Here is a 16,774-nt window from a genome sequence, read left to right on the forward strand (position 1 = left end):
GTCCTCGACTAGAGTTCGTCAGGTTAAAAGTTGTGCACGACGGGACCGGCCCGGTACCTGGAAGGCCTGGTGCCAGGCCCCAGCTTCGTCCGTCTCGGCGAACTGGCGCTCCATGGGAAGAGGGAAGAGGGAAGAAGGGGGGAGGAGGAATCTGAGGAAGAGAATTAGGGAGGAGTGACGAAGTGAGGAAGAGTGGTGATTACGGGGAAGAGTGGGAGGTGAAAGAGTTTTGGGAAAGGAAGGAAGGAATAACGTAAGAAACGACGACGAAGTTGAGCTGAGGATGCGGAAGAATGACGAGGTGAGGGGGGAAGAAGAGACCATAACACGGACAAGCCTCAAAGCACGTGTGAACACTGAGGTAATATTTACATTCGATATTGTTTAACAAGTTTAAAGTTCGAAACACGAACTTCAACGCCTGTAAAGTTATAAAGTGATCAATCAAATGATCAAAGTGCTTGAATGACTACATTTATGGCGGGAAATTGGAGGAGAGAGGGAGGTTATTGTCGTTCTGTGTGTGCTTTAATTCGTTTTGTAGTTAAATAAACCACTTGGATCGCTCCAGCGATCCGTGATGCGTGATTACGTCACAGCCACAAAAAGCCGCCTGCGCTCCAGAGGTCCGTGATGCGTGATTACGTCACAGCCACAAAAATCCACCCGCGCTCCAGAGGTCCGTGATGCGTGATTACGTCACGAGAGGCTCGCAAGCACAGGTTATTTAAATGCGACGCAGGCACCAAAATGGGTTCGAAGAAAAAGGAAGAGACCTTGTATTATATTATTGGAGGATATCAATCCATCGAAGGCATATTTGTTGCACAAATTAAAAAGAACCAGTGCGTGGCAGCACGTGCAAAAAAAACAAAAACAAAGAAGAATTGTGACGTCATAGCACAGTGTCCTGTCATTGGTTTGGTAAATAAATGGCCATAATTTGGGAACCACTTGTCCGATTAATATCAAATCTTGAAAAGGCACATCCACAGGGCCCCAGCAATAGACCTGGCAAGTTTCAATTAGATCCGACCAGTGGTTGTCAAGAAACAGCGGTCACACACACGCACGCACACGCACACGCACAGCTGGAATTATAGACTGGTACGTGCCGGTACGTGCGTGGCCGTACGTGTAAAAAAAAACAAAAAAAAAAACTTTCAAACTGTGAGCCAGAGACAACAACCACACAGGCCATTCTTTCGCTCTCGCGTGCCCGTACGTGCAACCCCCCCCCCAAAAAAAAAAACTCACACCGCGTGCCAGAAACAACAACCACACAGGCCGTTCCTTTGCTCTCACGTACCCGTATGTGCATGGCCGTACATGCAAAAAAAAAATATATACATATTGTTGCGAATTCACACCCACCGGCGTGCGATCGGCCACATAACTCGAATCGTGACCGCGTCGCCCACCGGACGGACAATTCAGTCACGACCCTCCTGGGACTACCGCCAGAAACCAGTCACGGGTGGGGGTTTAACCCCACCACCACCCAGTCCACAGTCTACCCGCGTGAAATAGGGTGAATCGCCGAATGTCGATATACCTAAGTACCCGCGCGGGTAATCTGCCGAGGGATGGGACCACGTCACAGGCCGACTGCGGACATGAACCGCTTGAGCGGTTCGTTCCATATTACAGGGATAACCGAGCGGAGTTATCGTCGGCCTTGACGGTTCCGATTAATTACCGGGTGTTTTAAAACCCACTATTAATCCCTTACGTGATACAAGATGGAGATTCAATTAAAGGAAAAGACGAAGTGAAACGGGGGAACAATTGGACAAGCAAGCACTTTATTACACACACACACACACACACACACACACACACACACACACACACACACACACACACACACACACACGCACACACACACACACACACACACACACACACACACACACACACACGTATATACAGCCATACAGTCAACAGGAAGCAGGGAAAGAGTTAAAACCGAATATAATTATTACAACACTTAAACAGTTCTACTTGACCAGACTGGCGCCACACACACACATTTACACAAAACCCAAAAAGAAAAGGAAGTCGCGACTTCCCTGAGCTCGTCGAGTCCTTGGCGACCATAACTCCGAGTCCCTCCGGCGTGGTCCGCGAGCTCGTGCCGCGCGTCGCTCGTGTGGTCCGCTCGACAGCTCGGACGAACGAACAGAACCTCCGACCAGGGACGATCAACGCAACTCTCCACAATTCCCCTTCAGGGACAAGGGAACAGGAAAAGGAACGACGTTCTCGTCGACCTTCACGTCCACGCCTTTTGTCGATCGCTTGCACGAACCAAGAGCCTTCAGCCTCCAACTGGGACAAGGGAACAACCAACCAACGACTCTTCACGCCCACCCTTTTGTAGGGGCCGGCTCCGCCCTTCGCTCCGCCCCATTTCTGTCTCCACCTCCCTTCGAGGAGTTTCCAGAAAACTCTCGAAGGGGGGCGTGCCCCCACTCCAACCACCTCACGCCGTGCATCCACCAATCGGGAGTGAGCTGCCGCACCCCTCCCCTTCACACCAAGCGTGGTGGGGGAGGGGATTCAAGCGGAAGCATCAGGCGGGGAAATTAGGTGGAAAAACCCCACAAGCATTTTTTGGTTTTGTTCGTGCATGCGCCCGCACGGTGCTCGTTGAATGGCGAGTGGCGAAGATGTGGTAGCGTAGTTGTGGAAGGTGGCGTCGTGTAGTGAATGGCGTGATCATGAGATGTTGGTTGTGGTGATGTTCGTTGTTGTTCTTGCACCAAATTAACAATAGCCAAAGAAAAACGGCTAACTGAAGCGTCACAGCCCGAATGGATCACATATATTCCCTCTATACAACGGGTTTGGGCTAACGACACATGAACTTACCGATATATCTCATCTGAAGACCCTTTAATGGTGTAATGCGAATTTCCACAACCGTAACAATATATATATATATATATATATATATATATATATATATATATATATATATATATGTATATATATATATATATATATATATATATATATATATATATATATATATATATATATATATATATATATATATATACTTTTAAACCACGTGCCAGAAACAACCACACAGGCTGTTCCTTCGTTCTCGTAAATGACGAATGGATTAGGGTATTGTGTTTATCTATAAATGCGCATAAGAAATCGAGAAATTATTAGAATACAGTAAGTCATCACTATCCGGAAGTGGTGCGTGCCCGTACGAAATGTTCACATCATTCCACAAATTATCGCTTTCATTGAAGTAACAACTGCTGTGATACTTCCACACACAGAGTTAATTAAAATCCAAATTAAAATCAAGTTTACCTCCCTGTCTTTGCTTGCCATGACATTCGCTGCCATTGACCATTGCCACTCCTCTGCCATGGTGAGGCGACAGGGTAGGATTTGTAGGAGACCTGAAAGTACAGTGTCATTAGGTATTCAATGTTCGAATTCTTTTAGTTTGAAAATACTTTTAAAAAAAAATTAGTTTGCAAAGCATACCACCAAAATGAGATGTATTTCGTTGGCAAGCATTTTGAGTAGAGCTGAATTCCTTAACAGTTCCAAAGGCCACACCGTTTTGACACTTGGAAACAAAAAAAAAGTTGTGCACTTTTTTTGATAAATTATTTTCGGAACAATTTTTCTTCAATAAATAAATAATAATAAAAATTGTCTCCATGTACACACCTTTATCTCGTCAGCACCTCTACATAAACAACATTGCTGAGGAAACGGCGCTTATAAATAATAAAAATTGTCTTCATGTACACACCTTTATCTCGTCAGCATTGCTGAGGAACATTGTTGACACTTTGAAACACAAAAAAAGTTGTGCACTTTTTTTGATAAGTTATTTTCAGAACAATTTTTCTTCAATAAATAAATAATAATAAAAATTTGTCTCCATGTACACACCTTTATCTCGTCAGCACCTCTACATAAACAACATTGCTGAGGAAACGGAGCTTATAAATAATAAAAAAAAATTGTCTCCATGTACACACCTGTATCTCGTTCGCACCTCTACATAAAAACAACATTGCTGAGGAAATGGCGCTTATAAATAATAAAAAAAATTGTCTCCATGTGCACACCTTTATCTCATCAGCACCTCTTCATAAACAACATTGCTGAGGAAATGGCGCTTATAAATAATAAAAAAAATTCTCCAGGTGCACACCTTTATCTCATCAGCACCTCTTCATAAACAACATTGCTGAGGAAACGGCGCTTCTTCTTCGTTTCCTCGTCCAGGGCAAGAATGTGGAGGCTGCTGGATCTGCAAACGTTTTGATAAATTATTAGTTTTAATGGCCAATTATTCAATTAGCGCCAACGTATTTTGCCTTTTCGCAAGGAAAAAAACACAAAGAGAAGAGAAGGGAAAAAACCCGTAATGGAAAACACGGCTGAGGTTCTCTTCACCATCGGCCACACCTACTCAGCAATGTGTCCTGTCATTGGTTGGTAAATAAATGGCCATAATTTGGGAAGTACTTGGCTGATTAATATCAAACCTTGAAAAGGCACATCCTCAGGTCCCCAGCATTATATCTGGCAAGTTTCAATTAGATCGGACCAGTAGTTGTCGAGAAACAGCGGTTACAGACACACCACACACACACTGCTGGAATTATAGATAGATGAAAATGATAGCGCACGTGTTGAAGTTTCCTTCGGAGCTGATAAAGCAGGATTGCCAGATTTATGATTTGCTTAAAACCCGACATTTAAGGAAGTCCATGTCCTGCATTTCTGAGTCGAAATAAGCACATTGCAGACCATGAAAATTTAAATACACTTACCGAAGCTCACCTGTCCTGTACTGTGACGCCGCACGTGATGATGTACGGTATATTCCGTGACACGGGGACAATGTACGCGTGATGACGTCACGAATTTCTCATCGAGTCGCACTGCGGCATCCCAGCCAACACAATGATGTTGCTACAATTACTATTCATATAAAAACATGCCACTCATCGTGAAATCCTGATCGCCTCAAACATACAATATATTTTACATGATACTTGTATTTAGTAATTGTAACCATGCACTGCATGCTTTACCAGAAAGGGTTAACAATTACTAATTGTGTTAATTACTTCTGACCGGATGTTTGATGTCGGTCAGTAAGTACCTCAAACCCAACACTGCACAAGCCCCCTTAAAGCTCGGACAGTCCCGTCGAAAACCGGACGTCTGGCAACGCTCCTGATGACAGTGATGACCCGTCCCCACCATAATGTGTCTCAAAGCATCCCCCACCGTTTCCCCCTCATGAAGTCGTTAAAATCTTCTTCTCCAAAATGGATGGACAGATCGAGGAGAAACTTCACACACACGTTCGCCAAGCCTTGGGGATTACCACGGTGTTCATAAATAAATCACAGGTCACACGGTCTGGCAGCACAGGTCACACGGTCTGGCAGCACAGGTCACACGGTCTGGCAGCAGATGTCACACGGTCTGGCAGCAGAGGTCACACGGTCTGGCAGCAGAGGTCACACGGTCTGGCAGCAGAGGTCACACGGTCTGACAGCTTTTTTGTTTTTTTTTTCAAGAATAAACCTTTAAAACCCTCCTCCAGAAAGGCTGTACAAATTGAGGGGAAACTTCAGACGTTTCCCAAACCTTGGGGATACTCTGGTGTTCAGGAATAAATCATGGGTCACATGGTCTGGCAGGTCTGAATTTCTGAAGGCCACATGGTCTTCAGTTGATGAAAACAAGCATTTCTGCATTGGAATTGTGATTTAGAACAAACAAATAGGGTCAGAACAAGCCATTGTGTTAAAAAAAAAAAAACGCTTCCATTGAGCAAATGTGACTGTTTTTGCATTAATAAGGTTCCCAGTGTAAAATGTGTTGTTTTGCCTCGTACAAGTTAAAATACACAATAATTGATGAAAACACGTGTTTCTGCATTGGAACAGTGATTCGGAACAACAACTGTGCAGAGAAGCTTTTGGGTCAAAAATGCTTCTTTTAAGAAAATAGGATTATTTTTGTGTGAATAAGGTTCCTGGTGTAATGTGTGTTGTTTTTTCAATGTACAGGATACAAAGTACACTCTTTTTGATGAAACATGCGTTTTTACATTAGAATAGTGATTTGGAACAAAACAAAAAAAATTAACGTGAAAAATATGCTCAGAATAAGTTTTAGTTTGAAAAAATACTTCTATTAAACAAGATTGTATTTGCATGAACAAGATTACTTTTGACATGTGTGTTGCTTTGTTTTGTACACACTGTCAGATGCCACGATTCATGGACCCCACATATTTGCGGGTCTTGAAGTGTGACCTGCTTCCACATTTGCACTTCGCAATTTTAAAAATATTAATATTTAAATGTTTTTTTTTTGTTTTTTTTTTTACATGGTCTGGTTTTACATGGTCACTTCAGGACTGGTCTCCGATATCGACCTGGGAAATTGGAAATCAGCCAACATCACAGCATTACATTTAAAATAGGGGCAAAAACAGATCCCTTTAACTACAGCCAAATTAGCTTAGTGTACTTCCAATTGTGATGTAACCAAGTTTGAATGTAAAATGTATATTTATGCATATTCATGTTTTTCCTCATGCATATTTATGCTCCGCCCATGGGGTGCATCATCTCCGCTGGGAGGGGGCAAGGGCAGCTCTTCCCTGTCTGACGGAATGGGGATTTGCGTGTGGAGAAAGCACGGCTTTTACCACCGCACTTAGTGTTTTAAACTAAAGTAAAAGTGATTTAAACCTCAAAGTGTTGATAAGCTGCCGGGAGCATGCTTTATTCAAAGAATCAGGACACGTCAACCATTGCAGGATACCAATCATCAGCAAGGTCATGGAATCCATCATCACAGTTGATATAAAATCATTCCTTTTCTCCAACAGCCTCATCTTAGATCATCCATTTGGATTCAGACCTGGTCACTCTACATTGGACAAGCTGCTTCTACTCTCCCAACAATGGTGGAGGCCCTCATTATCTGACATGAGATCAGGGCTGTCTCTCTGAAGATATCTCGAGCTTTTGATACATCCCTTTCAAACAGCATATGGATGTGATGGAGTTCCCAGACACCTGACATCTACCTTCTTTGTGAATGAATTCATAGTGTTGTGGCAACGTGATCAAATTATAGGAGCTAAGGGGTGTAAAATAGATTATTTATACTATTAATAACCAGACTCGGTGTCAATAACGAGACAACTCCCAAGGGGTGACACTGCTCTCAGTGGCAGGCAAGGTCTTTGCTCAGATAATTCTTGTCAACGATTGACCGTATCTTTGCTCTTCGGGTCCTCACTGAACACAGATGAGAGTTTTGGCAAGGACTGCTTGCAGCATCTGTTGATGTCTGCAAAGCATTCAAATCCGTGAATCGGGATGCCCTCTGGAGGATTCTCGGTCTTCGTGGGATTCCACAAAAACTGATCGATCTGATGTCTGAACTCTACTCTGGTACTAAGGGGTACTGTGAGGTGTGGTGATACCATCTCTGACTTATTTCCAGTTGTTACTGGAGTTTGTCAGGGTTGTGGAAAGGCCCCCACACTTTTCAGCTTGTATGGACTGGAATCTGGTAAGGATGTCAGAGAGATCAAGCTGCGGTGCATCATTTTGGAGCATCAATATCTCTGATCTTGATTTTGCGGAGACTCTGAATATCCTTTTGGGGGCCCTTGAGGTGCTGATTAAGGAGTTGGAGCTGCTGGGATTATGGGTTTCCTTGGTCAAAACTAAGGTCCAGGCTTTCAATGACATCTTGGATGCTGCTATCTTGTTTGTTCCTATTTGAGGTGAGGAAGTTGAGGTCGAGGAGAGATTCACTTACCTTGGCAGCAATCTTCATGCCTCCGCTGGCTGTGAGCCATTGATCAGTCGATGTCAGGGTCGGGCCTGGGGAGTCATGGATTTACTGGATCATGGGGTGTGGCGCTGTCGGTACCTGTGAAGAACGATGAAAGTTCAAGTCTTCAGGTCCTTGGTGCTTCCAGTCTTGCTCTACGGATGTGAGACTTGGACTCTGACCAGGGATCTGAGACGGAGACTTAACTTTGGTACCAGGTCTCTTTGGAGAATCTTTGGCTATTGCTGGTCGGACTTTTTATCCAACGAGCAGTTGCTGAAAGAGACTCGGATGAGATTTGTTACCTGCATAATCTGTAAACATCAGCTGCGGCTGCATGGACATGTGGCTCGTTTTCCTGAGGCTGATCCTGCTCACCAGATTCTCTCAGTGAGGGAGCCTTACGAGTTGAGGAGGCCAATGGGCCGACCACGTGTCTCGTGGTTTCAGCAGGTTGATCGGCATCTCAAGGAGATGGGAATGGACCAGGACGGACAACCTGAAAACACAATGCCTCAAGCCTTCAACTGCAGAAACCTTTTTAAATGTTGACAACAAAGAAGCTGTAAGAGTAAAGATGTACAAATCTATTTAGTATGGTACTTCATGAAAAGAGTGCAGCTCAATGAATATTAGCATTTTATTTCCTCCAAAAGAAAATAACAAGAAAATGATTCTCTTTGAGTGCTAACACCAAGACATCTGACAAGTCCTGCAGAAGGTCCTCAAAATATAATAAACTTGAAGTCTCAACGACTTTACGTAATGGGTCATCTCATCGACATATAAGCAGGGAGTGACGGGGGGGGGGGCGAAATGAAAGCAGATAAAGCAGATTGTGAGGTGATACAAATGAAAGTGAAGTAATGAAATTATACACAACATGAAGTCACAAATATTTCCAACATAGTTACAACTAGTGCTGGGCCAATTAGAAAATTTGACTACAACTATAACCAATTACTGATTAAATTTTTTTTTTAAAAAGGTAAATAATGACGTTCCAGTGCATTGTGCACATATGAAGTGGATCGCATGCCAGATCGGTGCCGTGTCCATAATTGACGTTATTGAGTGGCTGTGAATCGGTACATTTAAAACCCCTTCTCTATTCAATCGGTGCATCGAATGGTACAGCGACCTGTCAATATTAAATTAATTATGAGATACTGTGTACTCATTTAGTGAGTTACCAACGGATATAACATGAAGCGTTTCGTACTTGGCTGGTCGTGTGAAAAGCAAGTTTTATATAAAATACAGTACAGGGAGTCTGAGTTACAAAGGGATTCCGTTCCGAACAATCGTTAACGTGTTATATAATGGATCTGTTACAGACTGCATGTGAAATGTGCCCCTTTTGCTCAGGGACCCAAAATAATATCGGTCCGCATTTGAAATGTGAAAAAATATATTTAGCTGATGCTTCGATGCACTTGGGTACGCCTGGAACATAGGACGTCATGACGCACTCGGCCAGTAAGAACGTGCAGTAGGTTTTAACTTTTAACCCCAGCAGCGTATGAGCGATCGCGTTTTCCTTTGTACTCGCGGCTGTTTCAAAAGCAATCGGTTATTTTATATGAATCGTGTGTGCTGTAGAAAGGTTATGTTGTTTCTCTTTGTGAGTTTCAAAGCAAAATAAATTTGATAACACCCAATTTCCGAGCCATTTGCCGTATTAACATTTTCCAAATTACAGAGCCAAATTTTTTCTCCCCATCACACGCCGATTGCCAGCTCTTTATAAAAAATAATGTTTATGCACATGTCCTTGAAACGTCTATAATTCAACATTGTTTGTTTTTTGTTCATTGAAATTCACCCTAAACAAGGGTGAAAGGTACTCAAGGCTTGTGGGTTGTATACAGTACTGTAAATCTGTGATCGGCGCTTACACCAACTCCAATCGGCCAATGCCGATTACCGAAAAATTGCCGATATCGACCTGTGCCAATTCGTGATACAGATATCGGACCAGAACTACTTATAACTATAAATCGAGTTTTTGGAAATAATTTTTCTCCCATAAAAATTCTGCAGCAGATTATAGTTGTACAATTTTGACAGTAAATGCATCGCTTTCATGATTCAAGATGGCAGGATATCTCAATGAAAACTGAAAGCTATCTACGTGAGTCTGTCCTTGTAGTGCTGTCCATGTGTCTGTGCCATTCTCCACATGTTCTTCTCTGCAAAATTGTTAGTAATATGAGCTCTCGCTCTTTTGTCTTGTTTTATCTTAACGCATGAGCTCAATATAAATAAATAAATAAATACAGTAGATACAAATATTTTTTTAAAATGTCCTGTGGCATCTTTCGTAACATTAGTCAGGGCTGGTATGCTGGTCTTAACAATTGTCAACATATTGATCATTTGGTGGAATTACAATTTCAAAGGGTTGGATTAAACAGGGGTTTTAATGAAGTAGACCCTATCAGCGATCCTGTGCAAAGTATCGAAACTCTGATGCGAAACATGCTTTTAAGACAAGATATTTGTATTGCACACCAATCTTTCAAAGGGAAATTTCTTAATTTTGTTTTTATTAACATTCATTATTTTCTTCTTCAATATGCTAGCTTCTACATAATCAATATAAAAAAGCACATCCCATGGCACAATTGCATTCAAAAATCTTAAATCACTAGTCCAGCAGGAGGGAGAAGTCCTTGTGCAAAATAGGCTGTGTGATGGAGCCCAGCAGGAGGTGAAGTCCAGGTGCCAGCATTTGCTCAGCTTGCTGTTGAGCTGTGCAACCACATAAAACAATCATTTGGCACAATTTCAGAAATTCTGCCACTCACCCTCACCAACTTACCACCGCTCACACGAATCACCTGACGGGCAAATTACACAATCAGCTCTTTAGAAGCGGGAGCAGAGTACCTATCTCTCCAGACTTGTGGCAGTGCTGCCTTGTTGGACTTAAAATAAATAAATAAAAGGTCTAAGGCGCGTAATGGAGCTCGCACGCACGCGCACATACATACACACACTGAGCTTGGGGAAATGGGGAAGTGCCGTCACTGCCCGGGATACTCTGAGACTTGCCTTGCGAAAGGGCCTTGAGGATAGGTGCATACATGGGGTGATGCTTGGACAACTTGGTGGCAAAAGCATGGCTGCAAAGCCAGTCGAAAATCTCAGTTCTGAGCACCCCCAGTGTGTCCACTTCATGGAATTGACCTGCCGAGCCAATGGTTTCAGATCATAGAAGTTAGCCAGATGTTCACAATTCTGAAGAAATTAACCAAAAACACATTTGAACACGAGATTAACTAGATGGTGTTCATAGAAAACTTACCCTGCACAGTCTTGAGAAGGACTTGTTGCAAGCCAACTCTTCTGTATTTTAAAGGTTTTTTTTCTTCTTTGATCCAATATGGTGCCAGACCAGTGACCAATGATGTCACTTTTATTAAACTATATTTTCCATGGGGAGTTGATCAATTACTTAAAGTTTTGCAGGCGGCTGCAGCACAACAGGCCGACAGGTGAAGCTGGCCGGCCTCTGGTGTGGTTCCATCAGGTTTGGAGGGAGTGCGGTGGTGCCGGCAGCTTTGAAGGCGGGCTCAGACCTAGCCTAATGTCTCCCCCCCCCACTCTATCGCATTTGCCTGTCTCTGTCCATACCCGCTCCCTTAATTTGCCACAAAAACAACAAAATTTAGCCCCTCTTTATTTTTATTTCCCTTTTACAATTGTCTCCCTAACCCCCTTTATCGTCATTGTCCGGCTAACCTATCCTGTCAACCTAGCCTACTCCCAACCCCTACGTTCCCTCTCTGGAGGGGAATAGGGAGAGACTAGCGTCCTGTCTCGAGGCCCAACGAAGCCTCAGAATGGCCTCCTCAGAGTTCAGCGATCTACCAAGGTGATTCCAGCGGCCTACAACGAGCGAAGGGATGGATGGTGCGAAGGGGTAATCTCCTATCTACCCTAACATTCATTAACCTGAAACTACCCCGGGGCTTTCCATAAACGCCTCACACTTTAAAACTATCAGTTCTAAAAACCATGATTCCCGTCGCCTGTGTTGGTGTCCATTATAAGTTTGGGCCTTGCCCTCAAATTTTCATACGTGCCCTCGCACAATTTCCTGGCTGGGCAGCGTGGCTCAACTGGCAGGAACTCCCCCTCTGCCGAACTCTAACCATGGCACCCCCAGGCCCGCAGGCTGCCTCCGAGCCTAGCTGCTCCCTACAAGGCGGGGGGTTGCCCTCTCTGGCATTGCCCCCGTCCGATGCCCACGTGGCGTGTTGATGCCCCGGGTCCCTTTCCGAGGGTCGCCCGTGCCCACTACACTGCCCCCGTGGCATTCTGGCGCTACGGGTCCCATTTCCGACGGGTCGCCCATGCCCACTATACTATCCCGGCCCCTCTTGGGCCCTTGGCCTACTAGTCCGGTGCCCGGGGTGCCCACCAAACAAATACTCAACTTTCCACAGCCACGCTCCCAGCCGGTCCATGAACTCTTGCACCCCTCCAAACGGGTTTCGTGCCTTCTTTCGACACCAACAACAAAACGACCTCCTGTTAGTAAATTTGAATAACCCACAAGCTAACATTAAACTGACCCCGGGGTCACTTGGGTGGGAATCACTCCTCCCCCCAACCATTCATTCGCACCATGCATACCACATTCACTCCACTCGCACACTTGGGCCCACTGTCCTACACTCATTCCTCACACACTTTCCATTTCGCAACTCACACCAACCACTCCACACTGCCATCCTTCTAACTAAATCCCCTGACTAACTCGTGCTCCCTCGTCATCCCTTAAAACTCATGCACGTTCCATTTACTCTACGTAGCGAAGCTACGTCTTCACTACACATTTCCAGTCTGTCCGTGTCTCCAAAAATCCAAAAAAAATTCCCATTTCCTAAATATGAACTAAAATCCCTCTCGCTAATCCATTCCACGGGCTCCATGAGGTACAACCCATGTCCCCATGAAGCCAGTCTCACCAACTCCAACCCATCCTCCTAACTAGTACTTCCTGTGCCCCCAAACAAGGGAGTCTTCTACGCCTTGCCTGGGAATCCTGTTCACTCGAAGCGAGGCTTGCTTTACTCCTTTTTTTTTTCATAATGCGCACCACCAGCGCAGCAGTTCACAGCCGCGCTCTTTTTCTGGGACGTCATGGCAGCTGCTTGCGCCCCGCGCACCTCGTCCCTCATGGACGGTACCATCCGGCAGGAATTACCTTCTGCCGGATTCCAACCTCCGTGCAGCCACAACGTCACTCTGCGCATCCAAAGCGAACCTCACGTTTCGAGGGGTTCCCCACGCGAACACATGTGCTCTGCTCGTCGGAGCTTTACAAACACGCTCGCGTGGAGAACCCATCCTGTCCAAATTCCGAATCCAGCCGAGCTTCTGTCTGTCAGCGGGATCGGCTAACATCCACCGTTGGCGTTTCCGGACCGGGTTTCACCTGCGCAGCCGCACACATGGCGGCCTTGTGTGTAGCACAGCACGGACCCCATGCTCGCTGCTGTGCAAACCTGGCACGGTGCTCAAAATAGCTGCGGCCGCTAATCGGCCCTTGTCCTTCATCTGGTCCCGTCGTCGTCGCCGTTCAACGCACACACTCCTGCGTGCCACTACGCTCACACACTCCACCATGGCACTCGGACACGGGGATGCGGTTGCGTTCTCCCGCATACCGACTGTCATCTCCCTCACGTACAGCGACCTCACACACGCTGTCTCTATAACACATCGCCTTTCACTCACACACACTATACTACTCACACACGCGGTTCCTGTCACACGCGGTGTTTCATCCACACACTGTGCACGTTTCAACACGCCCGCTGCACTCACACCTTTCACCACACACACCGGGCCAATCACACTGGGGAATCGTGCCACCACATGGGTTCCCGGGGCCTCCATACCCCCCAAGCTCCTCGTGCACCCGTCAACAGCACTCGCCCCCTCTAACTCGCTCGGCATGACCGAACCCACCTGGTCGTGATTCGCTTCAAGGGAGAATAGAGTCTCCCTCCGTTCCCGAAGGAGGCGATCCAGCTGCTCGCACCAGGTCACGAGACAGTCCGCCAGCTCGCCCCCATTAAGCCTCGCTACCTCTGTGAATGTGTGTGTCCATCTTTAACCCCGTCCAATTCACGCTCTATCTCCCGTGTCTCTGTACATTTTATTTCTGTTGTCTCTGCGTGTCTATTAGTTTGTTTCTTTCTGGCTCCATTTTCCTTCCCATCCGAGTCGTTCTTCCTCTCTGAGCCCCATTAACTGTTCGTTATCTTTCCGGAGTTTTTCCATCTCTGTGGACTCCAATTTTGCTCTCTCCTCGAGTTGATTAATTTCAAACTCGTATTGTTTTTGTTTCCTTTCCCACTGTTCCTCTCGTTCTTCCTTCTCCAATCTCATTGTTTCTTTCAATCGGCTTAGTTATTTTTCCTGTTTCGTTTGTTGTTCGTTCTCTATCTCCTCGCACTCCAGCCTTGCCTTTTCTTTCAATTGGTCAACCTCAAATTCGTGTTCTTTTTGTTTTCTATTCCACTGTTCCTCTCGTTCTTCCTTCTCCAATCTCGCCGTTTCCTTCAATCGACTGATTTCTCCTTCCTGCTTCATTCCTTGCTCCTTCACTTTCTCCTTGTACTCCAACCTATTTTTTTCCTTCTGTCGTTCAGTTTCAAATTCATCCTCTTTGTTTTCTATTCCACTGTCTCTCTTGTTCCTCATTCTGCAATCTCGTTATTTCCTTCAATTGACTGATTTCTTTCTCCTGTCTCATTCGTTCTTCTTCCATTACTCTTTCCTGCATCTCATTCTGCAATCTGGCCTTCACTTCCAGCTGTTCGATCTGTACAGTGTGGTTCCTTAAAGTTTCATTCTCCGTTTTCGCTCTTTCTTCTCTCACCATCCTCAACTCGTTTTGTAATTCCGTCTCTTTGTTTTGGTGTTTCAGTATCTCAGAAGTTTTCTTTTCTAATTCCGTCCTCATCTCCACACACTCCAACCTTGCTTTGGCTTCTAACTGTTTGATCTGTACAGTGTGGTTCCTTAACATTTCATTCTCTGCTGTCGTCCGTCCAACGTCCTCAGTTCATTTTGTAATCCTATCTCTTTGTTTTGGTGTTTCAGTATCTCAGAAGCTTTCTTTTCTAATTCGTTTTCATCTCTACACCTCTTTCACATTCTTTCTTCCTCATTTCATCCATTTCCCTCCTGTATTTATTTAGGTATTCCAGGCGATCCTCTTTCAGCTCCTGAACTTGTTCCTGCGCATCGGCCAATCGTTGTGCTTCCGTGTGCACATAATCCTTATGAACCCAGTCTGCGTTGGCCAAGTCCTTTTCCAACCCCCGAATTCGTTCCTGTGCCTCGGCCAATTCAGTTTGCAATGTACTGCCGTCGCCCTGCCTCGCCTGCCATGCCCCCGTGATTTGAACCGGTGGGCGGGAGCGCTTCCCCCCCCCCCGTGCAGTGTGGCTCATTGCGCTTGTAATAGCGGCCCGCTCACGCCTCGTGCCGCGCTGAGGTGCGGCCGCGCCGCCATCTTGCGACTCCGAGTTTGTTTGCCGGAAAAGTTCCTGCACAGGCCGCTCCCACTGACTACTATTCGTGGTGCGGTTATAATAATAAAATGGAGAACCAGGTACATTGTTGCATCGCCGTATTTCGCAACCTTCTGGTACGGGTCCAACCCGTATGGCGATGGCATCCTAGACCATGGATTCTAACATTTCCAAATCCATTCCTAATCCCTCGTGCCCCTGCTCGCCTTGGCTGAACATTTTACGTGCTGGGAATAAAATTTATAACGCTCGTAACTTGGGGACACGGGGGGGGGGGGGGTTTGCTCCGTATACCCCTGATCCGACTCCGTGAATTTTGCTACGGAGGCGGAGGGGGCCGAATCGCACTCCTGACAACCAGTTGTCACAGGCCGGGGGTTGGCCGCCAAACGACCGCTCTGAACGGAGCCGCAAGTTGAGTCAGCCCGACCGATCGCTCGGAATATAGATCGCCGCCCGGATAACTCCGAGCGACGGGTCCTTGTACAAGAACCGAAATACGCCAATCAGCAGATCACGTGGGGTAGGGTCGATTGCCAATCTTCAATGCACCTAAATACCCACGTGATCCAACTACCGGGGTATTCCACCCTCGATGGATCTCATACGGAACAAACCGCCGAGGCGAGCTTGTCCGTGCGCGATTCCGAGCGGCGTAATCGCAGAGAACCGTCGGTCCAAATGTCCCCCTATTACGGCAAACCAACGGCTAACTCCCAACACACGAAATGTTCAGTCAATGAGGGAATGGACGCAACAAGCAGGTTTACATTCACACAAGGACATTTATTATAATGAAACACGTATGCAATTAAATAAGGCAAAACACGTATGGAATTATACAAGCAACAAAAGCACGACAAAAGAACTACAACCGTATACTTATTATGTACAGTCATTTACACTTAACAGCAGTTCCTACTTATGAGACGGGCCCACGGACACACGTACGCGCGCGTGCACACACACACACACACACACACACACACACACACACACACACACACACACACACACACACACACACACACACACACACAACGGTGGCTGAGGCCTTTAATCACGAGCTCCAGCTTGGAGGACAGGTGAGCTGAAACTCAGAGCTTGACTCGAACCTTTCCACCTCGTGTGGTCTTCAACTTGTCCGGACCCGGGCTCCAGCAAGAGCGAGCTGGATCCAATCGCCACGATCCGCGTTCCTTCCCGAGCTCACGCAAATCCTCCCACACTTCTCAACACGTGCCGGTGAGATGAGGCGCCGATCCGTCCTGTCGATCGTCGCTTCCCCGAGGATCCAACTCCAAGAAGAGGCCGACGCGTCGCACCAAGCCGGGAAACAAAATGGAGAACGA

The 16,774-nt window shown here is 45.9% G+C and overlaps 2 protein-coding genes across 5 annotated transcripts in view; both read right to left on the reverse strand.

The window, feature by feature from the left end:
• The window catches only part of LOC147023184 (tyrosine-protein phosphatase non-receptor type 1-like), a 47,999-nt gene extending 47,675 nt beyond the window's left edge, over positions 1–324 (reverse strand). Inside the window, exon 1 of the mRNA XM_085888359.1 lies at positions 58–324. Coding sequence (XP_085744485.1) covers positions 58–324 — 267 coding nt within the window. The remainder of the gene's footprint in view (positions 1–57) is intronic.
• Positions 325–6,265: 5,941 nt separating this feature from the next.
• TERT (telomerase reverse transcriptase) overlaps positions 6,266–16,774 on the reverse strand; it is an 82,902-nt gene continuing 72,393 nt past the window's right edge. For all 4 annotated transcript variants that reach the window (XM_085888356.1, XM_085888354.1, XM_085888355.1 and 1 more), the window contains 2 exons: positions 10,921–11,055; positions 6,266–10,617 (listed from right to left, as the gene is read on the reverse strand). In XM_085888356.1, coding sequence (XP_085744482.1) covers positions 10,351–10,617; positions 10,921–11,055 — 402 coding nt within the window. In that variant the 3' untranslated portion in view covers positions 6,266–10,350. The remainder of the gene's footprint in view (positions 10,618–10,920; positions 11,056–16,774) is intronic.

This window comes from Eptatretus burgeri, chromosome 7 (assembly GCF_056783735.1).
Source record: "Eptatretus burgeri isolate ZD-2024b chromosome 7, Ebu_testis_v1, whole genome shotgun sequence".
In the NCBI taxonomy this organism is placed as follows: Eukaryota; Metazoa; Chordata; class Myxini; order Myxiniformes; family Myxinidae; genus Eptatretus; species Eptatretus burgeri.